At 42.3% G+C, this 24,886-nt stretch overlaps 1 protein-coding gene across 1 annotated transcript in view; it reads left to right on the top strand.

Annotated features, from left to right (window-relative positions):
• LOC111064765 (disintegrin and metalloproteinase domain-containing protein 12) overlaps positions 1 to 24,886 on the top strand; it is a 34,243-nt gene that overhangs the window by 3,430 nt on the left and 5,927 nt on the right. Inside the window, exons 2-5 of the mRNA XM_022352535.2 lie at positions 22,355 to 22,470; positions 23,223 to 23,429; positions 23,509 to 23,660; positions 24,518 to 24,842. Coding sequence (XP_022208227.2) covers positions 22,355 to 22,470; positions 23,223 to 23,429; positions 23,509 to 23,660; positions 24,518 to 24,842 — 800 coding nt within the window. The remainder of the gene's footprint in view (positions 1 to 22,354; positions 22,471 to 23,222; positions 23,430 to 23,508; positions 23,661 to 24,517; positions 24,843 to 24,886) is intronic.

Genomic DNA, 24,886 nt, shown 5'->3' with positions numbered 1-24,886 from the left:
TGTTTGGCCCATTACCATATAATTGTTGCAGAATGAAGAACACGTGCCAGGATTCACTTTTGACCGAGGCACGTGCTCTGGGCATACCCCTCCATTATGCCGCCCTAAGCGGCGGGTTGTTCCTCCGATCAGGTCTCGAGTGTAACCTTAGCATTTGCGGAGATTAAGCCTAAAATTAATGCGACCTTAATTAAGACAGAGCTGCACATAGAGGAGAGACACAGCCAGCGCAGGGTGGACAGTGGGATCTGCAATGTGTATTTTTACCACTCTCGAAGGGCGGTTGAGGAAAACACTCAAGTTATTTATGACTCTATTTCCTTATACATATGTATGTATGTAGTTCAGGGTGAGTATTGGCCAGACAACCCCAAAATGATTGTCATTGCATTAGTCACCGAGGGACCGCTGCAAGTTGAAGTTAAAGGAAAAACAAGTAGAACTTTTATAGCACCCAAAGCTCTGCGACTCTCACACAGCCCACAACAAAATCAATATACCCTTGCACACCCTCCCCCCGCAAGTAATGGGTGCAAGCAAAGAGATCGTAAAAGCAGGAAGAATTCTCAACACGTATCAAAGAAAGCACTTGAAAGACTTTGTTTATGCCAGGAACCGGAAAAAAAAATTCCGTAGCAGCAGAAATTTCCTCTAAACAAATACTTAAGAAAAAGATGCGATGCCTGCCCTTCGTGGGGGTGTGTGGGGCGATGCATTGCCTTCATTGTTGTTATCTCGCTTGTGCAATGCCAATGCAATGCATGATTGAGCAGCGGATGAGGTGGGGGCTGGAGTGAAGTAAAAGAAAATCAAAAAAAGAGAAGGACAGACAATGGCGGGGCAGAGAGCAAGGTGAGGGGAGAGGAGAGTAGAGTAGAGCCAGAGCCCTGACGATGATTAATCAAAATAAAAGATGCAGGAGCGAAGGTGAAGAGAAAACCCAAATGCAATCAAGTAAATAAATAATCAGAAAGATGGAGGACAAACAAAGCTGTGGCAGGGAGAGGGGAGCGAGATCTTATGGGCAATAGCACTCACTCTCTTTGGGTTCTTCTCTCTTTGGTTAATTTATGCAGAGAGACAGAGACGAGACCGGAGACCGGAGACCTATTGACTAGCATCCGTAATGGGATGCGACAGCAACAAATATTTGCAACGGAAATGCGACAACACGCTAGAGTGAATCAAGCAGCGGAGCAGCGGAGCAGGCACCTCTTCCTGGTTATGGTCAGTGCTTTTAGTCTGGACGGGACAGTGGCTAATTTACCTTTCCATTGCGAGTCATTTCCAATGTTGCAATTTTTCGCCCGCCCTCTCCTGTGTGTGTGCGTAGGTGTGCTTGCTGCCAAACTAAGCAAGAGAGAGAACGCTCAGGCTGATGAGTGCCTCGACAATAAGATACCCAATGAACGATGATGCGATGATGCACCTACGCTATATGTAATCATGTGTGCCTATACGCCCGTTTTTCGCTGCGGGGTGTGACAGCAACAGCGAGAGCAAAAAAAAAAACAGCCATCCATCCATCCACTACTCTGATGACGTCCCTCTAACTGTCGCCGTCGCAGTTGGCGTCTCTTTAGAGGGTCACTGAACTGTAAAATAAAAACCAAATTTCTGTTTACGTTTCCGTTATACAATATTTTCCTTTTACAAAACTTTTTTAAGTTTTCGCTGGCCCGGTTTTACAGGCCTTTTGTAAATGCATTGCATTTGTTTGTGCGTTTGTTTTGGTGTTTTTTCTTTTTCGGTGGATAATTATTTACAGAGTTACAAATTACAAGCACAAAGCTTTTCAGAAACCAGGTAAAAAGCGAAAGCCACGAGAACAAGCGAGTGATGATGTGCGGGAGGTGTTAAATGTTGAGCCATAACTCCCACCATATACAGACCTCTCTGGGTGCTATGAAGTGGGTGTGGGATCGTACTGTGGAACAGTACAGTGTTTGCTGCAACCTTTTGACAAACCTTTCTTTAAAATAAATGTATTATTAGTGGCCTGCCATTAAGAGCTTTTGATTTACGGTGTGTTTCCATAGAAAGCGTTCCCGAACATTAAGGTCTGGGAATAAAACGGATTTCACTCAGCACTTAATTTTTGTTTTCGGGTATTAATGTGCTGTACTGTAATGCTGTATTTGCAGCATATTAAATATTAAATTATTTATTTATGAATATTTACCAATGACGAATATTCTCAAGAAATTTCTGTGAACTGTGCTTTCCTTAACCATCATTCGAGAAATTACATTTTTGCAGTCAACGAACTGTAGTTCCCGTCTTTATCGCTAGTATGGCAAAGTCGTAAGACCAAGTCTGGCGACTACATAAACGCCTCCACCTCTGACACTTCCCATTTAAGTTGTGCTAGGTCAGGGATGTTTGTGGTCGCTTTATGTTGTCAATATGCTAAATGGCCGAGAGGTAAACCTCAGTGCGATCAAGAAATGCCGTCGTCCGTCGTGGGTAAACAAAGCAGCAGCAACAAATTAAACCAAAAATCTTTAACCCATAAACACCGAAAAGAGAAGCAGCAGCGCCAGCCAAGAGATAATTGAATTAACATGCCGGCGCTAATATCGTGATGTGTTTTTCCACGCTCTCTTGATTCTCTCGATTGGTTTCCATTTTATTTTTATCTCAAGCATTTTCGAGTGTTACACATTTTTTTCGGGAGCTTGCATCTTGTATTTATTTTGTTTCCTCCCACTCCCTCTCGCTCTTTTTATATGCACTCACCGTGTGGGTGTGTGTGAGGCTTTATTTCTCCCCGATTTATTTGTGTGCGATAAGCAGATGGCGAAGTCAGTCCAGTCGCCGCTCCCAGCAAAGCCAACGAACCATAAAGTAGTCCCCCCCCGCCGACCCAACCCGAGAGAAGTGGCTGCAGGAGAGAGCGAAGAGCAGAGCAGACAAAACATGGAGATTAGAGCAGCAACGGAGAGAGCTTCTTCGCTCCTACTTCTGATGAGTGGGCTGTATTGTTCGAGCGCGTTTATCAATTTAACGAATAAGGAATAAAGTTAGCAGGGAGGAGTAGAGGGGAATATGAAAAACGGTACACTAAGGACAAGAGAACTTCATGAAGGCTATAATGATTAGCCGATCAATATAATTTTCAGTAGTTTTTGGGTTAGAATTGATATATATAAAACTCAACCAAATATGCAACTTTTAATTAATTATTATTTTTATTAAAAAATTTAAAAAATTTTAAAAGTACTCAGGGTACTGAGTGTACTAAAAGTACTGAGGTTTTATTTCTGTGGTTACAACTTGGTTTTCCTGCCCCATTTGGCGTTACCTAAGCTAAGCTTTGCACATGGCACGTGTCTGAATTCGAGCATTTCTCTTTGTCCGGGCACTCACTCACTCATTAACTGGCATTAGTTAATTGCAGTTATGTAAAACATGAAGTTCAAGTAAATTTCAGTCTGCCTCTTTATCTGGCGTAATTTTTCCTCACTCGCTCACTCACTCACTCACTCACTCACTCACTCGGTTCGTTACTGGAATTCTTGCAATAAAACTTTGTTTTATTAAAGCTCCCCATAGGCATAAGATATCCGCCGGATGTACAGTACATGCTACTCGAATTCATTTCAAAAGCTGATAAAATACTATTTAACATGAAGTGGGAGAGGAGAGCTTATTTATATAGAGAAATTATTTTTCAAGAATTTATGGCACTAGGGTCGATTACTTTTACGAGTCTGCGTTATGTGTTCAAGCATGGCAGCACAATGAGTGCGGCAGAGAGAACTGAGGGGAAAGTTTGAGAAGGTTTCTGGTCTATTAGCCAGATAGAAAGTCATTACGAGAAGTGCCGTTGATTTATTTCGAGATTGTTCATTGGGGAAAGGCGTTGTAATGCCCTGTAATTTTGGGAAATTAAAGTTATATTGCTTAAGAAATTTGATTTTGATCTCTTGATTTCACTCAGATCAATTCCGTTTTTACTTTCACAGAAAAAAAAAAAAAATTTTTGCTAATTAATCTCAGGAAACGTGGGAAATTTTGTTGAATGTTCTAGCGTAGAAAGGGTATTAGTCATAGATTCTATTTGATTTTGCGCATAAACCTAGAGAAATAAAGTGGGAAGAATCGTATCAATATTGAATGAAGTTTAACCTCCACCCAATGGAGCTCTCCTCCCCTAAGCCCACTAACACCTGCTACAATTTCCTTTGTATCCTTACTAAGGCAATGAATGACTCACTAAGCCCCATTTGTATTATTCCCGCAAGTATTCACACACGGCAGGGTGCACGTGCACCGAGTCTGAGCTGGCATTCAAATGGCTCTAAAACGCTCGGACTACGGTGGAAAGCACAATGAATCACACGAATCTGTGACGTGTTTGCGGCAGTTCATTGAGAGACCTTTGTATTGTTTATTATTTAATTGCTGAATCGAATACGGCTGACGGTTCACAGCCACTGCAGCGGCAGAGTTGATTAGTTCCGCGAGGCAATTAATGCTGAATTATATAAAATGCCAATTACGCGTTGCAATTGGCGTTGCATCGACGCCTTGCCTTGGTCTGCCTGTGGGCTTTAGAGTGCTGGCAGTAGGATGGGATATAGAGCATGTCGGTTGGTTGTTGGTTGTTGTTATTGTTGTTGTTGTGCTCATTGCTAAGACTTCTTCTCCCTGATCCGCTCCAATTTGCTGCCTTCAAGCTCTGCTCCTCCGCTGTGCTCCAATTTTCGCTAATTGCATTGATGCTCTGCATCTGCCTCTGCATCTGCCTCTGCCTCTGCCCTGTTTGCCTCGCAAGTCGATAACGAAGTGGTGTGGTGGCAGTTTCGGCATGAAAATAAACAAATATTCAACCAGCGACGAGTTGTCTTCCTCCATCACTGCAGTGTTGATTGAGAGGGTTGATTGAACGGTAGACAGAACGGTTTCCCATTGCTTGGCAAGCAAACAAACAAACACACAGAATTGCACAATGTTTGCACCAATCGAGGGAACAAGACTTGGCGTTCATGTGGATTTCATGGGCGAACAAATAACATAAATATTATATGACATTTTGCGAACTGCAGCATGGGGAAACAATCATCCATCATTGAGGTAGGGTTATTGCCCATATTTGGAACTTAAAATCGCCTATCAATTGGTTCGATTAATGATTCGTTTTTAATTTCCAAATTACGACTACAATTTCTGTGGGCGACAATCTCTAGAAAAAACAATCATAAATTTCTAGTCTTCTATTTGGAGCAAACTTCCTGTCTTGTTTGCTGTGTCAATTGGCTTAATTTGATGATGATTCCACCATACGGATAATCACTTTAATTAGACTCTAGAACAAGGCATCAGTTACGCGTCGTATCCAAGTATCTAAGTATCTGAGAGATGCGTGCAGTCTGCGAGGGGCCAAATGCAAATTGCCTGACAGATACAATTGAAGCCGCAGCATGAAATCTAATAATCAACACAGAAATTGCTCAATTCAATTGGGTCAACGAGGTGCTGCTGCTGCTGCTGTTGCCCCATAGGGCTACAGCCACTGCTGCCACTTGTGGCCCCTGACTCTTCCACTTCATTGACAAAAAGATTTATCCATCAGCGAAAACAATATGCCATCTATATATGTAGATATGTAGCTATGTATCAGAGAACGCGTCTGACATAGAGATCTCGCTCTGTCTCATCATCTCATTAGCATCACAGTGCCCGCTTCGTAGAACTTTTACGTATGAATCATCTGGCGATTCTCGCGAATAAATATTACGAGTACGAATTATAATACAAAAAAAAAAAACTGGTCAATCCAGTCCCCTCCCTCACTCTTGAGAGAATTTAATTAAAATTTAATGTATACCAAGTGTATCTTCTGCAGTTCTTCAGACTTTTGGGCCTGTTCTTAATTGAGGGAAAAGGCAGAAAGGTTACAAACCCAATTAGCTTCAATTTGCAGATGGGGAAAAATCTTTTCTAGCGAGTCATCATCGCTCATCCACATATTTTTCCCTGAGCATTTCCGTCTCTCCGATGCTAATTGTCATGCAATTTTAAGCGGATCAGAGGAAACCTTTTCGGCTTGTAGTACCTCCATCTATAGAGTGTCTTTTTTTTACTCCCCGTCATGCACGTTCGCTTCTTCAGCTTTCATCACAGAAAAGAAAGTTGCATTGATTTTTTCGATTCCGTTTTTTACTTTACTTTTCTTTTATGTTTTTTTTTCTCGAAGATTTCACTTTTTTCCTTGTATTGGCTAGGCTTTGGACCCACTTTTGGAGCTGAGTGAAGGACATTCCTCGAACGCTTACGATCTCTCATCCGTCATGTGAGATGGCCTCGGAAGTTGTTTGGTCATTTGATAGCCCCTTTGGCTTTGCTCCCAACTAATTCCATTCCAACTCGACTCGAGACGCATAAGCAAGTGCTGCAGCAGAGAATGATGCATTGCCATTGGGGGCCCACTCATCTGGGGAAGCTTGCCCTTTACTTTATTACAGAAATGTACTCTCTTATTTCTAGGAACTGTTTCGAAACATTCATAATACTTTTTGTTGTTTTGTTCTGGTGCTGCTACCAGCTGCACGCGTGCGTCCTTGTGGACGCAACAGTTCTCGGAATTGTCAGTACATGCCCTCCACTGGTTGGATGGATGGATGTATCTTGCGTCCTACCCCTTTCCCCGTGGCCGCAATTAATTTCCAGCCAGAGATTCTTTGTTATCGATTGTGTCAAAACAAAAACAACAGCCAGAAAGGCTCCGAAAGACGGAAGAGGACGATGGGCGAAGGCTGAAGAGTGAAGCCGCCTATCTCAAGAAAATAAAAGGGTGTTAATTTTTGAGTCCTTGGGTGTGTGTGTGTGTGTTTCGTTGTGCTGCGGGTACCAAATGGCATAGGGTAGAGCACTCTTTGATACCCTCTCTAGGGTATAGCTAATTACAAAATGATTGAGCACAGAAGTGCCACATGCACATATTTATCCAATATGTAGATGCATTTTTCCAGCGTTAATTTAAGAGTCCTTGAGTCTAGTAGCAAGAAGAGAAAAGATAAAATTGCAGAATCTGGCAGATGCATTAACGAAGCAAGTCCTTCTCAAATATGCTTTTGGCTCATCCCCGGCAGCCCTTTTTGTCCTTGGCACATGTCCGTGACATGCCCCGACATGACCCCTCACACCCCACTTTGTGGATTGTTGTTCTTGTTATTGACGTTGCACAGGCAGAAAAAAACAAAAAAAAACAAAACAGAGGGCAGAATTTGCATATAAGCGAGTTATTTCAAGGTGTGTGTGTGAGTGTGTGTTTCGCCGCCCCCAGGGGGACGGAGTGGCAGTGAGGTGTGAGGCGTGTCCGCATTATTTAGTTTACAAATGTTTTCATTTGCGAAATTTTTCGCTTATTTTTGTTGCATTTGTTGCATTAAGCACGAGCACCCCACCCAACCTCTTGCAGCACTCTTACTCCCACGCCAGGGCCACGCCTCGCCACGCCACGCCACGCCACGCCACTCCCCGTCCCCCAGTTGAGCTGTTCGCTAAGTTTATTACATTTTCTGCTTTTCCTGCAGCCTTGGCTGACGATTTGCCTTTATATCCTTACAAAGGGCATTCAGATTTGGACTTTTAGTTGGAAATGCAGAGAAAGGAGTCGTACACCGACCGAGGTGGGCTGCTGCACTCCGCCGGGTTCTTGAAAATGAAAGAAAGAGTATACGCAGTTCGGTTATTCGTTTTTTCGTTTCCTTCTTCCTTTTTAATTCTGTGTTGCGCTTTTGATTTATGGAATTTCCTGTGGGAGGAACAGAGACGCCTTCTCCAGCCAATCCCCCCCTCTCTCTCTTTCGCTCGCTTAATCTTGGACTTAAATTAATGTTGCATTTGTCGGCTCCTGCTCCTGCTCCTGCCGCTTGGTTTAATTAAAGCAAACGCATTGACGTAATTAGCAATTAAATAGCCTTAAATACAGAAACCCCTCAACAGACGACCAACCAACCAGACTAAGGCACTCCAGCATTTCTTTTGTGGCTGCAATTGAGTTGAGGATTCCGACCATCAACCGAGTGGACTCTCGTCATCATCAGCCACAGTCAAAGCAATTAGTTGGACGCAAAAAGCATACATACATACGATATAAAAAGTAAATCAATTAAATTCGTTCAGTGAACCCGTTCCGTATGCCTTTTGTGGAGTGCGCCCCCAAAGCCTGTCTGGTTGTCTGTCTGCCAGTCGGACCGGATAAACTTTTATGAAACGATGTCCAAAACTGCTCGAAATTTGTATAAAGAAAAATAAAATCAAACCAAACCAAACCAAAGCCTAACCACATTCATGACAATTAATTGGCAACACGTTTGCTGTTTGCTGCTTGGCCAAAAGCTGCTGCTCAACAAAGTGTAAAAAAAAATTATTATTTTTTGAGATTCAACAGTTCACCGATTTCAACAATTTCACCCGTTTTTATTTATTATTTCTATTTATTAGAGTGTAACGAAATGGATGCCATATTTTGAGCAACACTATTTTATTTTTAGCAGATTTAACAAAAGGGGAAATTTATGCAGAACTTTTCATTACTTTTTATAAACGGCACTCTTCCTAAATAAGAGGAAGATAGAACAAAATAAGTATTATAAATAATGATCGTGTCTTGGTTGCCGAAACACATCGCAATCGGATAAAAATATGAAGCGCACCTGTCGATTGGCTCTTTGTACACCTGGTTTAAAAAAGTATTAACAATGAAATATTTGTTAACTATAACCAGTGTCTGCTGTGGCCTTTGGTATATGTACATACATATGTAGTACATACATGCATACATATGTATGTACATATATCTTGAAACCAGCTTTCAAGGTCAACCCCATGCAAGGCAGACTTCTGCCTACCTTTTATTCAACATTTTATTTTTTTCTGGCATGTGGGCCTGAAAATTCAACAAAAAATAAATAACATCATTAAAATAAATTTGCTTTTATTTTTCATTTTGTTTAATATCAAACAAAATCTGTTTGCTTTCTCCATTTTTAGGGTGTTTGTATTTCGTGTGTATCTTTCCGTTCCCTGCTCCTCTGCAGCCTCCTCCCTCTGTTCTGCCACTGGCTCCTGCTGCTGCTTTTTGTTGCTGTTTGCTCGTAAAGTTAATTGGCAAAATTTTCGCTCTTCTTCCATCAACGAGAACGACCGCAAAAACGCAACTTAACCGCCAGAGCGACCTTGAAATGTTTCAATTCGCGGTCAGACAAAGACAGCGATACGCAGCCACGGTGGGAGAGAGAAAAGAGGAGAGGGTACAGCGGCGAATGTAAAACCGCCGCCCAAACTTGAAATGCCGTTTGGTTGTTGAACAAAAATGTTGAACTGAAACCATTTTTCCGCTATGCAATAAATGATATCGATTTCACTTCAAGCTAAACAAGAAACAAGTAGAACGCCTAACCAGACATTGCGACTGAAAGATACCCCTTGCTAAGAAGCAGTGGGTGCCATTCCAGCAAGTTTTTCATTCTCTAATACTAAAACTGTTATACTTATTCTGAATTGGATTAAAGATGATCAGAAAAATATATTTTCTGGATCCCCTGTATCTTATATACCCTTGTAATCTACCAGCACAGAGTATAGCTCCAACAATTTGCTAACATTAATTGCCCACAGCCTTGTGTATGTCTCTGGTGACAAGCCGCCGCCTCCTCTCTCCCCACCACCAGTCGACCCCATCATACATAACCCAAAAGAAAACCCAAGTCAGCTCTCTCAACTTGTTTCTCACATATTTGTCGACTTTTGGTGCAGAGAAAGAAAGAGAGGGAGAGAGAGTGGAGTGGAGCTCTCGATTTGTACGAATGATGATTTATTTGAGAAGCGTGTTTGGTTCGGTTTTGACGGATCTGGGAAAGCTGTTGCTGTCGCTCTTTTTCTGTCGTCTGTTGACTGTAAATGCATTTAAGAAGGCGCCCGCGCCGCAATATTAATGGGTTATTAATCATTATGGCAGACAGTGTCGGGATGGGATGGGATACCTCCCTCCCGTCTAAGTGCCTTTTGCAGTCTGGCTGCCCCTTAAATTTTAATCCTTTTCCTCAATGCTAATTTAATCATATTTTCCCCTTTCTTTGTTCTTGCAGGTAAGCCCATGACATACCATAAAACCATACTTCCTGCTCAGACCAGAGACGCAGGCCAGCCAGGCCATCGGTGACTCACATCCCATCCACAGCAGAACACCGCTGAACAGATGTTTATCGCAGTTTTTTTGAGGGTTTGCTTTTGCCTTTTATTTAATTTTGAAGTCAGCTTTTAAAATGTGTTTTATTTTGCGAATATGTGTGTCAACTTTCCACTTCCCTAACGGAAACAAACCCACAAAAATGTGTGCATTAAAATATATGTACAATAAATGTGTGAAAGCAGATGGCGAACCATCAAGTACACTCGTGGACTCGGGCTCTGATTCAATAACAGATATTTAATGATTGTTTTAATGATGGATTTATTTATTGTTTATTTACTAAAACAGACTGTCAACCATATCATGTTCTAGCAGGTGTGTCATTCACTGGTTGGTTGCTTCTGATGTTCATACGTTAATTTGAATTTTACCAACCGATTTTAAGCTCACCAGCAGTGCAATATTCCTCACAAATATCGATGTACAACTACGTTAAGTATTTCTCCCTAAAATTTTTGAATATTTTCGATGAATATTTATCTTTAAAAAACCCCGTGTGTTGGCAAAAGATATTTCATTCTGTAACCTACCCAGAGATTGATCCATGTTAGCCAAAAGAACTCCTAAAAAAAGTAACCAAAATAAAAGTAGGGAAATTGTTTTGTGGCCTGAATTGAGTCGTCATCATCTGCATAATTATTGCCCCCTTCTCTCCCCCTTGCTCTTGGCTGCCGTCGTCTTGCCTGTCATTTCGCATTATTGCCTTTTGTTTTGGGCCAAACAGCTGTTTGTCATGAAACGACTATGTCATACGAGTATGACTATTCATTTGTTTATTTTCTCCGTTCCTATTTCTGTTTGCCAAATCCACCTACAACGTTAAACTGAAACGGCTCTAAAGCTACAAAATGTCAGATTCTCTTTGGGGCCGCTTTTGCCTAAATGCCTAAAATCTGTGCGAGTGTCAAATCAAGTTAGTTTGAGCTAAAGAAAAATCAATAAAAGACGAAGGATTGTACTCGTACATGTGCATATAGTATACATACATATGTATGTATGCATATACATTTGCTATGGAATATGCATATGAGAACCTCCCCCCACGGTGACAAATATTTACAAATTTTCTTTTACGTCCCAGTTTTTGTGATATCGAATTCTTAGCGCGAGAGAGTGGATGGTTTTGGGGTGTAACAATTGGCCTTGTGGCTTACTTTTTATGAGTTCTTTGACTTTGCCATGAGATGGCATGTGCTCAATATATTCCATTTAAATTTTACTAACTACTCGTATAAAGTAATGGTTGGAATATGTAATTTTGGCTGCGGAAATAACACTCTTTTTAATGATTCCAGAATTTTTGGAGCTGTGGCTCATCCAGATTTGTATTTATTTTATAGCTTATAAATTTTTAAATAATGGTAGATATATAGAGACATAACCATACCATCTCTCAACGCTCAGAAATCAGAGACTGTTGGAGCTAGAGTAATATGTTTTTGTATGCCAATTACTGGGATATCACACAGATGACAGTTTCATTTTTCCCTATTCTAATCTTGAGTCTCTACTCCTCTCTCTCTCTCTCTTTTGCCCTCACCAAAAACAGAAAATTCTCTAACCAAAAATGGCCAAGGCCAAAGCCATGATTTAATGGCCGAAAGTCGTTGGCAAAATTTTAATGAACTCAAACAAATGCTTGACACATGATTCGAAGCCAAAAATGGTTGACCATTTTGGAGTGCTCGCTCTTGGCCGGGCCATAAAGTGTTGCCTGCCATCGCGTGGCATGGTAAATTGAAAACTAAGTAAACCTTTAAACCAAAACTGAATAATATTTTACTACCAGAGAAAACCTCACAGATGCACTCAGTTTTTCATAAAAGCTTTCGCCCATAAATTGGTGTTTAAGTTCCGGTTCCGGTGCCCGAATGGGAGGAGTGATGGTGGGATGTGACCCAGTTCTGTGTGTGGCTGTGGCTGAGGCTGTGGCAAAATTATGATAATTATTCCTGGCCGAGACAGGCTGAGGCTGTGCGTAGCATAATGGTAATTATGCGAAGAAAAGGGCCGAAAACGGAACGGGCCGGCAGGAAAATCAACATTAAGGAGGGTGTGTCTGTGACTCATTGCAACAACAGCGCGACAATTGATGCACAATGGCAATGCATTTTCCGATATGCGAATGAACAGACACGCCCCTAGGAACCCACTAAGCCGCCCCTTTTGGCTGCTTGTTTAAGTTTTTGTTCTTCTTTATTCGCCTCGTTTCCGTTTCTTTTTATGCAAACATTTTCTTGTTATCCGCAAACAAAGAGGGGAGAGAGAGAGAGAAAGAGAGAACAATGCCAGGGAAGCGAGGAGTGCGTGTGCTCAAGGATCATTGACCACATAAAAATCCGTTATGGCCAGCAGCAGCAACACAAAGTGGAAAGAAAAAGAAAACACCGGGAAGGGAAGCCATTCCCAGCAACCGCCGCCTCGTCTTTTGTATCCCAATGCATTTTATTTCCTTTTTTGGCCCTGCTGCCAGAGTTCCCAGGGAACTGCAAACTGCAATTGGAATCAACAGAAGCCAGCAGCTGAAGCAGAAGTAACTTCTCCATCCATTCGGACCAAGTTATTTTATATGGCCACTTAAGGGGTCGTCCTCCTACACTGTGCTGGGGAGGGGATTTCCAAAAATGGAAAGAACAATGTTTATGTGCAATTTCCTCTCCTCACATTGTGCGTAATGTGAAGACTGAATATGGAGGAAAAGAAGAAAAAAAATATGCAGCAATAACAGAAAGAAAGAGAGAGAGAAACAGAGAGATGTTGACTTAAACAGAAAGAAAATGGGGGAAATATTTATAAAACAAAAAAAAAACCTTTGGAAAGCAAAGTGTTGTACAGGAATGTTCCCCACTGATTCGTTGATTCTTTGAATGTTGCCAGAAATCCTGAACCTTTCAATCAACATTTATACTCAATCATACATATACAGAGCTACGAGTATTGGAGTGTTGGAGCTACGAGTATCATTCAGTTTTAGCGCCAGAAATAAATCAAAATAAAGATTTTTGTATGTACATACATAAAATCGTTTATTGTACAATGCACTCGCGAAACAACACAATTGAGATTTATATTTCAGCAATCACCATTCCACTCGTGACTCGTGTCACTCTGTCAGTCGGTCAGCAACATCATCATTATCATCCAGCTGCTGTTTGGGATGTGGCTGGGCCTTCTTATCATCATCATGATGTTGGAATTTCAATTTATTAGCTTTTAATGCATTTCCTATATACTTTACTTTACCAAACATCTGATGACAGCTATAAATCCCATAGATCCCATAAAATGAGAGCGATAAGGAATGATGGTGTGTGGAGAGGGGGGTATGGGGATACTCTGTCTCTGTTTGAAATGGGATAAATCATGTGAAACAAAGAGGATTACTAACACTCGCAATACTCGCAGGTGTGTAACCAGGAAGTGAATTGTTCAGGAATAATGCAACGACGCAGTCAAATATGATTGATTGTATACTTATTGAATATATTATACGTAAAGGCACATACTGAACGGGTTTTAAGTTGGAGATTGTTAAAGGTTAAACCAAAGACTATAAAAATGTTCGATGAAAGATTTCAAGAAGTTCTAGAACTTTACTAGACCTACAATAATCCAGTTTTAATAATCGTTTTAGGATTGTCACATCATTGAAAATATTAACTATTAAAATTTTTAAAAACAAAAATTCGAAGTTTCGTTTGGTATAGCTTTTTGTTTTATGTATGTATTTGTTATGCTACATCCAGCGTCCGAAACGATGGCGAAAGGAGATAGCGAGATATGTATGAACATACATGTGTACATATGTGTGTGTGTCTGTGCAGGTCTTGCAATTGCAAGACAAGCCCGATCATGCACGAGTAAAAGTAACTGCGACGAAGATTCTTTGAATGCAGCAAAGCTTACAAGAGAGCAGGAGAGCGCGAGAGAGCGCGATTTCATGCTGTTGCTGTAAGCGAGAGAAAGAACGGCGCGATGTTAAGAGAGACGACAGAAAGAACGTCACAGCATAAGCTGCGCTGCCATGCGTGAGCATATGAAAAGTTTTCGGTACATTAAAACGAACAATAATAGATAGAGTATTTACTTTAAGCTACGATAATAATAACATCGGACTGGGGGGACAAATAGTTCCAACTATTTCTTATTTCTGTTTTCTGATAACTTCAAAGAGAGATTCCTACCATGAACCGACTTTAACCTGTTATCCACCCACACCTGAACGCCTCTGAGCCATAGAACAGTTGATTTAGTGTCAGTTTTCCAATTACGGTATATTTTCCATCGACTTGTTGACCTTTTGTCCACAAACAGCTTTAATTGCTGCTCATTTCTCCATGCACTTTTATGACTTAATGACGAAAGGTCTGCCTTGCCTGGCTATAGCCTATAGCTGATATCTGTGCAATCACAGCTTGTTTTTGTTGCTGTTGTTGGCCTTATTCCGAGGTGTTTTTATCAGCGGCAGGTTGTTGGCTTTTTATGAGCCAAGCGGCCAGATAATAAAGTTGACAGTTTTAATGCCACAGCAAACAGAGGGCCAGAGAGGATTACGGAGAGATAGTTACATACAGGAAAAGAAAATCCCTTTCGGGTTCCTTTAACAAACAGGATTGCCATACTGTTCTGTCCTGTCCTGTCCTGGACCTGAGATAAAAACCACAGCGGGTGTGAAATTTCACGGATTAACTGAAGATGTCTACCTGGAAATGTGCCTACACTTGTGTGTGTGTGTGCTGTGGGCCTTTCCCTAGATCATCCAACTGTAAGCAGGAACAGCAGATGATGTCCTGGCTCGAGTCACAAAAGGACACGGCCCATGGGACATGGGTGGTCCATCCACCTGTAGCGACGATGAGAAGTGCCAAAATGCCGCCCGCTCGACCATCAACCTCGGGGTGTTAATTGCCCGAACACTTGACCCTGTGCCCCTGCAGCTGCAGCTGGTCCGCGGGGAGGCAGCGGGACAGCTCTCTGAAAGAATGAAAGTCCTTGTCATTGAAGTGTCCGTGGCAATTGTCGCCCCGCTGTGCTCTGTGCTATGTGCCGCACTCGAAAATGTAAACGAAAAATGCAAAACTGTCTGCTTTGTTTTATTAGATTTTGCACAGATTCATGGCATTGTTGACCCCCCGCCCACCCGTTGGTCCATTGTTTGTGCATTCCATGAAGTGCAGAAGGCAGGTGCGCAATCCACAGGAGTCCATCTGATCGCTATCTGAGCGAGATGCCTCCATGATTTTGCACAATGCACACTACGAATATTGCATTGATCAGAGTTTGTGTGTTTATCTCTGGAAATGTTTTCCGGGGCTGCAAATAGGCAGGGAGCAGGGAGCGGTACCTCTCTGGGAGTACAAATGATCTACGGCTCAGTGATGTGTGTAGATAATTGACTTGATGTTGATGGACAGCCAGGAGCGGCGGTTGATGGCAGGCAGGCTGTACCGGAAGGAGGGACACACAAAGGGATTTCAAAACGGTGAACAAATTAAACATGAACATGCGAATAATGAATACCAAAGCGAATACCCATATACCCATACACAGAGTTCCATTTTAATTGAAAACTTACTTTATTTCGGAATAGTTACATCCCCATCCTAAGTACTCTCCATTCAGTAGCTCCTCCACTTGCCAAAATTAAATGAAATTCGATAACAAAATCAGCCAAAAATATTTTCATTTTGTTTCCAAAACGAAATTAAAATTAAATTCAAATTTGTTATTCTCAAGACAAGTCTCCCTGCCGCTGAACCCCCCTCATAACCCACTAAATCTACAATAAATAAATAAATGGTGCATATACATATGTACATATGTATGTATGGCAACGGCACAGTGGCCCAGTACATATGTACATGTTTATTGTACAAATAGGGTCACGGCTGTTTAGTCTACGTCTTCGGCGTCTTCCTTCAGCGTTTTGTTTCGCCTTCAGCGAAAGGAGGCGGCACAGGCCTGTCAGCGAGTACCGAAGTATTGATTTATTTAAATGGTTGCATTGAGAGCATAATTTATGCACAACGCCAGCCAAAACCTCAAGGCAATTAATTTCCACCGAGCGGAGACGACTGCCGAGTGGGTGCGGGGAAACTACAAAAAAAGTGCAATGGGGGCCTCCCTCTGCCGAGAGGAGAGACACCGCGAGTTCAATTCTATTTATAGAATAGAAAGTAAATGCAAATAGGGCAATGGCAACGGATACTTGCAGGAAGCGGAGCTGCATATCTTTATAAAGAGAAGAGAAGATCTCCAGATCGCCCCTATTTAGATGTCTCAGTATTTTATGGCTGATCAGTGTCCAGTTTATGGCCTTCTAATGAAGGGATCTCACTCCTTCCCTCTTCCCTTTCTTTTCCATTCTGAAGCAGACCACACAGATCGAAACCGAAAGTCATGGAGGATGATCAGACAGAGAGAGGGGCGGGGCTGGGCTGGGGCTCCATCCTTCGTTTCATTATTGTGTTTTGATGCCATCCGATCCGATCTCATTCTAGACGCTAGAGTTACCTGACTGAATGACGGCGCCTGGGTTTCGTTTTCGTTGTTTTGTTGTGTAAATCTGACAGCGGAGAGATGTGGATGGATGGCGGCGTGTTGCTGGCAGAATGAGAATCCTTCTTCTGCTTCGTTTGGTTGAGTGCATTTTCAGTGGAAGCCCAACCCCAAAGCCAAAACACAAAACACAAAAACCCCAAGTGCTCCATAAGTCCACACGATTGTCCGTTGCTCAAGTGCCTTTTCACGCCCCGAATCATGGAATGAAAAGTAAGAAATGGAATGAAACCAACTTGAACAAAGCGGCTTTTGTGGCGACTCCTCTATACCCCATTCCCCCCCCCGCTCTGTGACGTCCTTTTGTGGCCCCACTCTCGCACTCAAGTTACAATTTGATTTCTGATTCCGTTTGGCGTTGTTCTCTTTGCCGTGCAGTCTGGCCGGCCGGTTGCCGTGTCGGTCGTGTCTGCAGTTTGTTGTAGTTTGTTTGCTTCGTGCCCCTTGGCCAGACCAAAGTTTTATTTATAATACACACACGCGAGACAGGGAGACAGAGAGAGAGAGAGAGGGAGAGAGTGGCAAAGCAGGCAGCAGCTTATAAATAATTCAGGCAATGCCCCCATGCTTGCCCCAGGAGTCGCCCATGGACATAGACTGCCCTGAGTCGGGATTGAACTTTGACAAGACTCTGGTTCTGGCTTGGGGAATACTCATACGAGAAGGAAGCAACAGCAGAAGACAAGACTCCGCTTGTCTGTCTGGGATACTCACCTGCACTGAAATCCATCAACAGCAACGTGAGAATCATGCAAAGTTTTATTTATTGCAAGTATCAGGGAAATGGAATCAAAAAGAGAGTGTGTATGTGTTTCTCTTATTTCTCTCTCTTGGGGTGTCTTGGATCTATCATCCAAAATAATGTATCCGTACGCTTATGGGCAGCATTCCATATTTGTGCAGAATCATTACACCATCCATCATCTTGGGATCGTCTCACCCTTTTTACTTCTTACTTGCGCATTTTGGCGCCTGATCATCTGAAATATAAAAGGGGAATCACTGTAGCTGCTCTGAGAGAAATTTAACCATTCAGAAAAGGTACACAATTCACCTGCGGGGGGAGCTGCCTCCTGGCATGCAACCAGAGCTAATGCTGATTCCCTTCCCTTACAGAGAGAGCACAGAGTCTTGCTACCAACTTTGTTTGCCATGAGAAATGGCAACAACTTGATGCTGATGCTTATCGTCGCGTTTCGGCAGCGCATGCGCAGTTTTACGCTTAACCCAGATTTCGCATGATGTTCGTGCCGCCTGGCTCTTGGCTTGGCCTGGAGGAGGGATTGTTGCGTGGCTTGTTGCATTTGTTGCCTGCCTACCTGCCTTTTTGTCAGGTGAAAATTGAGGCGAAAGGCAGGCTGGCTGTTTGAGGTGCTACTGTTCGGGTGGTGGGAGATGGGCGGAGTGGGATTAACTTTCCGATTTGGCCCATTTGGTAGACGGGTAAACGCTGATTAGCTCAATTTGTATTCATTATGTGATGATCGGTAGGTAGTCAGCATTTATTAAATCGTTAAGATACAAACCTTATTAAATGTAGCTGCTCGTGTTGGAATTAAACATAAATTTGATATGTACATATATAGCTTCCACAGACGTGTCCCTGCAACTATTTTTATGACAATTTTATTCCATTTAAATTGCTTTTCTCCCATTTGATTTATGCTTAAGAAACGAATTCAATATATGAGGGTTTCTATAATATCTTATTGACTACTTTATGTATTCCCATTTCAATAAATATGTCCATACAACAATCCATTGCAATGATCTAAATTTCCCTTCTTTAAAAATGTTTCCAATTAAGAATTTCCACCCCAAGCAATTTAATTAAACTGTTATGAATGGGTTTTTGCTATTCCTTTTCCTTTTCCCGTTGCCTGTCTTTAATTGAGTTTGAGTTTTGTTTTTGGAAAAACAATTGAACATTTCATTTTTGGTTTTTTATTATTCAATTACGCTCTCGAGCGCAATTGGAGAGAACTTTTTTTGTGTTAACGAAAAAGGAGAACCACTCGTAGAGAGGAAAAACCAAACTGTATGCGTTTCCAATTTGTATTCCAAATAGAGTCCAAAAATTTCCCTATTCCTATGCCCTATTCCTCGCCTTGGTTATCAATTAGGCACACATTCGATTGGATTTTTGTTTTTCTTTTTTGGATGAGCGCATTCGTAATGCATCGACCAGCGATCCCCCCCCCCCCTGTCCCTTCTGCCAGACACGCCCCTCTATTCCAAGGGGCACTAATCTGTTTATGGCTGCCAGATTCTATTAATATTCTCTTTCTATATTTTTCTCTTTTTTTTCGACCTGGAGGGGGGGACTCTGTTAAAGTGTTGGAAACTTTATGGTTTCCATTTCGCCCCGAAGTAAAACTTTAACCGAATTGACTTTGAGTCATAATTTAAAATATTTTAATGATTGAGGAATGCAATGGGCCCCGAAACACTTGAAGAAGGTTGCACATTTCCTTCCACATTTTTCATCATTCAAATTGGGAAAATTTGAAAATTCTCCAACCCTCCCGCTCCATTCCGCTTCTATTCGACAATTTTTCAATGTGAAGTTCATTGTGAATTGAGATTCTCCATCACAACTGGGGCATATTTATTGGCTGCATATCATTTTTTATGACACGCTCTCTGGCAGTTATTAATACATTTTTATTGTTGCCTCCGTTGATTGTTATACGATGTGAGTGTGTGTGGCGGGGGGGTCTATCAAGCACCCCCTTGGTGTTTGTCAAATTAGATCCCAAATCAAATATCTATCCCACCGTTTGAAGGAGTAAAACAAACAAATGCTAAAAAAAAAAAAACAAACCCTGTTTATGGAGGAGTACACATCCTTTCCTCTATATAATCAGCCTCTAGCTACGGCATTGGCTGTGTCATCATCATCATCATCGCAGGGAACAACATCAAAGTATGCGACGACAAACAACCATCGGGCCCTGTAATTTGTTCCTTATTTTTAGGCTGGGCTGCAGATGAATCTGGTGCATGATGGAATCTATCGCTCAACACCCGCTCCATGGCTCGGGGCGTTGATGGACAGCCGAGACGTCAGTGGCCCTCGGCCTGGTTTATCCGCCATATGTTTGCCTCGGGCTCAACACTCTGCTTGCTCGGTTCCAGTCTGTTTCTGTCTCTGTGTGTCTGTGTGATAATTTCCGCTTCTCGAGAGCTCTCTGTAGCTGCGAGCACACGAGTGTGTTTGCATTTTTGTGTTGTGTTCTACTTTTAATGAGTTTCCACTTACCCGAGCACCATGTTCCAGGACAATGAGTAGGTCCTTGAGGCGCCTCCTGGCGCCATTTGTCCCACACGATTGTGTGTGTGTGTGTCATAATTCCTAGAGCTATCAGATTTCCAGTTAACCCACATATTGGCAGAGTATGGCTGTGGCTGTGGCTATCCTTATCGCTGTTATCGCTTATCATTGCGGGAATTTCTTGGGCTATTTTTGGTTATATTTTAACAGCTCAAAGCGTCTGTTCTCATTAGTCTTTTTGCGCCCATCAATCATGGCCAAGTTTTTGGGCTTTGGGTTAATTGTTTTCCGTAAACAATAAGCAACAAATAAGGGGCCTCACATGCATACATACATACATACATACATACATACATACATGCACATATATTTTGTGGATACTTCGAACAGATGCCGACACATCGAAAACGAACCGACAATGCCGGAAAACTTCCCAAATGGTTCGTCGAAGGGAAGGAATTTTCATTAGTCTGGGCAGTCATTAGCTCTGTTTTATGATGTCTCTGCACTAAGTAGTTTCTCACCCCCCGTCCCGCAGCACCATCCACATTGGAAGTAATCGAATGCCATGCCCCCTCCACTCCCACTTGATGCTTTTCTGGGAATTGAATTTTGTTTTCCAATTTGCAAGAAAATATTATGAGTAAACAAACTAGCAAGCAATCATTGCGGAAAGGAAAAACCACTCACTCACTGAACGAGAAAAAAACATCCACTCATTGAGGGGAGAAATAAACCAATTCGAAAATCTGTGCCAAAATCAATTTACAAATTAATGAATGATTTTTTCATTGCGAAAATAAATCTATCAATGATTAAAGTCCTTTCTTTTTGCTTTAAATGTTTTGAAATCTCGCACGTGAAAGTTTGGTTAAAAATAAATTTAAAACCCATCCAATTTGGAATATTCTCAGAAGCTTTCTCTGCGGTTCAGTTCCATTTTCCTTATATGGGGCTGCACATTATCTGTTCTTTATTATCAGTAAATGTTTGTCACATAATAAATGGGTTAACGCGATCATTGGCCAACTCTTGCGTGAAGCTTTTACCTGGAGAGAACATTTGTCGTTGTACCCAGTGATCTTTGGGACTGACTACCACCAAAGGGTATGCTAGAGTGGGTTAATACTTAAAGCAACTTTAGAACAGTACCTCACAAGTCGATTCGAATCTCACTAGCTTTTACTTTGATCTCTGTGTTCGCTGACCTCCCAAGAGCCCTTCCTTAGCCGAGAGCCAAAAAGTCTCCCAATGTGTCAGCGACATATTCGCCAAAAATGGAAAAATCGGCTTGCAACAAAAACTAAAAACAAAACAAAAAACACGTAAAATAAAAGAATACATACTGCTATGTACATAATATATGTATGTAAAAAAATACACACACTCTTGAAAAACTTGGCCGAGGCTCTTCATGATTTTGCGTTAAACGGCGGGCGTGGTAAAAATAAATATACATTCATTTTTTCCCCTTTTATTTTGTGACGCGTTCTTTGCGTTGTGTAAAACAAAAACAAAACAAAAAAAGAACCCTGACGCGTGTGACATTTGGCGCTGGAAAGTGACTTTTGGAGCAGGTCTCGCCTGTACCAGTGGGGCAGCGGCAGAGGCAGAGAGTGTGAGACATGGGGCAGCCAGCAGCTGAAAATCTGAAACGATGTCTGCTGAAACACAGGAGTTCCTTCTTGCATTTCGGACGCGGTTTATTGTTTTCTCGTTGCATTCGACTTGCAGCAGAGGAGCTGAGTGATTGTGTGTGCCACTGGGGGTGTGCAGAATCTGTATCTGCATCTGTAAGATTCTTTTACAAGGAGGGCTGCGTGCTGCGTCGGCTGCTTGTCTGACATCTGCACCGTCTGTTTTTGGGGGCGCCTTAATTGGACGTGTTCTGTGTTCTGTCTGCCTTATATCTGCCCGTTTCCATATATATACTCGCATATGTACATATGGATAACATTTATTTTTTGCTAATTTTAGTCCGCCAAAGAGGGCCCAAACAGTTGAGTGATGCTCTGTGAGATACAGCTCTTATCTCTGGGCATCTTAACAGGCCACGAAAATGGCCCACGAACATGTTAAATGATTATCAGACTACGGCATTCGTTTCGCCTTAATGTAGGGCTCAAGTTGTCAGCATTTTGCCCGTGGCCTGTGGGACTCTAAGCCTATTAGAGACACCTTTCAGACACCGCCCGCCCGCCCGTTCTTTGCTTTGTTTTCCCCCCGTCTCTAGGTGCGGCTCTGCTCGCTCTTTAAGTACTTTATAATTAACAGCATTTACATCGGTTATTAATGAGTTTTTCCCCCCATCTTTGCAGCATACATCGCTGACTATTTTCCTGCCCTCAACGAGTTCTCCACTCACACTGTGATACGACCCCAAGTGCAGCATGCCCGCACACAGCAGGACCTGCAGAGCACTCTGGATGCAGCGGTAAGTAGCCCCACGGATACAGTCCTTTCTAAAGGCAACCCACAAGTTGCAATAGTTGCAGGCCTTGGGCTGGGTATTTGTGTATTTTTTGTTTTGGCATTCTCGGACATTTTCTTGTTGACTTTTCACTTGTGCAACTGCTTTCCGAAAAACAAATCTCAGAGCAAGGCAGTGTGTTAAAAAATACACGCTAGAATAAATAATAAATAAAAAAATAAATAAAATAAATAATAAATAAAAATAATTAAAAAAAAAACAAAATAAAATAAATAATAAATAAAAATAATAAAATAAAATAAATAATAAATAAAAATAATAAAATAAATAATAATAATAATAGTAACTAAGTTATGGAAAGCAAGTAAATAGATTAAGGAAAACTCCCCAAATATTTGAGTGCCGCAGGTCATGGCAGGGCTAATCAAAATAAATCCAAAAATGAAGTCACAAGAAATTGTACGCGAAATATTAAATTACAGTCAGGAACGGCAGGGGTGGGCCCAGAGTGGGTGCGGCTGCCAGGGAAGGGGGGTCAAACCCTTTTTGTTAATTAGTTTCAACAAGCATCCACACACACACACACATACACATGTGAAGTGGGGGGAGAGCCCCTGTGGCGAGGCAGGACTTTACACATTCGCACCTGCGAGTGGCCCACCCCAAAAGGCACGCCCATAATTTGCATGGAAATGTGGTATAAGTAAACGCGGGTGGAAATGACTTAATCTCGTTATCGCTATCTTCCATTGCAGGATGGGCTGCACACGCCACACATCAGCCTGAGCTACAGCCACGAGGGGAAGCGCGTCCAAGTGGACTTGCAGCGCAATGATCGCCTGCTGCCCGACACCCACTTTCTGCGCTATCAGAACTCCAGCAGAGAAGGAGGAGAAGCAACAGCAGGAAGCCATGTGGTGCGAAATTTTACCAAGACTGAGGTTGATTTATGCCACTATCAGGTAAGTTCAGCCATCCCTGCACACACCCAATCTCTGAGTTGTGTGATAATTTTTCATTTTTGCATTTGGTTTCATCCAGGGACACATACGCGACCAACCGGACTCGACTGTGGCCCTCTCCACCTGCGGCGGGGGACTCAACGGCATCGTCTTCGATGGCCAGCAAACGTATTTCATTCATCCCCATGTCGATGGCTCTGGCCGACTGCAGGATGACCACTATCTGCTACGGTAAGCACTGGCCCGGAATTCAAGGATAATTCAATTCAGTAAAGTGGCTGGGGCTATATATTTTTATTGGTGGGGTTGGACAGTGGATGGAGCAGAGTTTATCTTAGCATGAAGAGTTGTTTCAACATTCGCTGAGGCATGGGTATGCTTAAAATCGAAGGGAATCTAAGAGAATTGAAGCAGGAAAATATTAATTAAATATTTGATTGAATTCCAAAGAAATAGCCAAATAAATCCACAAATTTTGAGTAAAACTCTGCTTAAGTAATTCAAATAAATGCCAAAATGTAGGAAATAGAAATAGTATAACCAGTCGGAGGTACGTGGAGGGCCCTCAACACCCAGATACTCGGTACTAATTTTCCATGCATATTTCTGATTTGATTTGATTTTATTTATGTCAGTAAATCATTTATTGCTAAACGAACTGTTTGTTGATGCAGATCAAGCAATCCCTAGATTCTTTTGCAGTATTCGTCTCTCCTTCTTCGACTCGTTAAAGCAGCGAACCAAAATCGGAATCAAACCTTTCGATCCGTAGCGGTAAGCGGCGCTTATCTAATCGCGAGACGGGCGCTCTACCGCTGCGAAATGCTGTTTGCTCACTTGTCGGGCACGTAAATGTTTACGTTTTAGGGGGTCAAGGCGCAGGCCACAGAGAGACGAGACGGATGAGGGGGACCAAATATTTGCCTATTTGTGGGCCACAAATATTTGCTTTAACTGGAACCCAAAACAGAACAGAATAGAACCCCCGAAACGGGACGGAACGGAACGAATCGAATGCCCAGGCACTTCCGTTATTAGAGTCTTGTGGCGAGGGAAATATCGAATTACCTTTTGATTTGGTTTTGCAGGCACGCAGACATGCATCCGCAGAATGCTACCTGTGGCTACGACAGCCACAAGGACAGCCACAGCCACAACCACAACAGCGAGGAGGAGAAACCTTCACTGCCACATCGATTGGATGGCGGGGAATTGCAGCGCATGTTGCGGCGTCGGAAGCGACGCCAGGCCGATGACAGCCGTCAGCTGATCCGAGGGCCGTACAATGCCAACAAATACTCGAGCTACGTGGAGCTGGTCATTGTGGTGGACAACAAGGTGTACAAGCACTTTGGGGAGAGCACCAAGAAGGTGCACGAGCACTGCAAGAACCTGGCCAACATTGTCAATGCAGTAAGTCCATCCATCCATCCATCCCCCATTCATACCCCATCCAT

Source organism: Drosophila obscura, unplaced genomic scaffold, assembly GCF_018151105.1.
Source record: "Drosophila obscura isolate BZ-5 IFL unplaced genomic scaffold, ASM1815110v1 contig_150, whole genome shotgun sequence".
Lineage (NCBI taxonomy): Eukaryota > Metazoa > Arthropoda > Insecta > Diptera > Drosophilidae > Drosophila > Drosophila obscura.
This window is presented reverse-complemented; position numbering and strand designations above follow the sequence as displayed.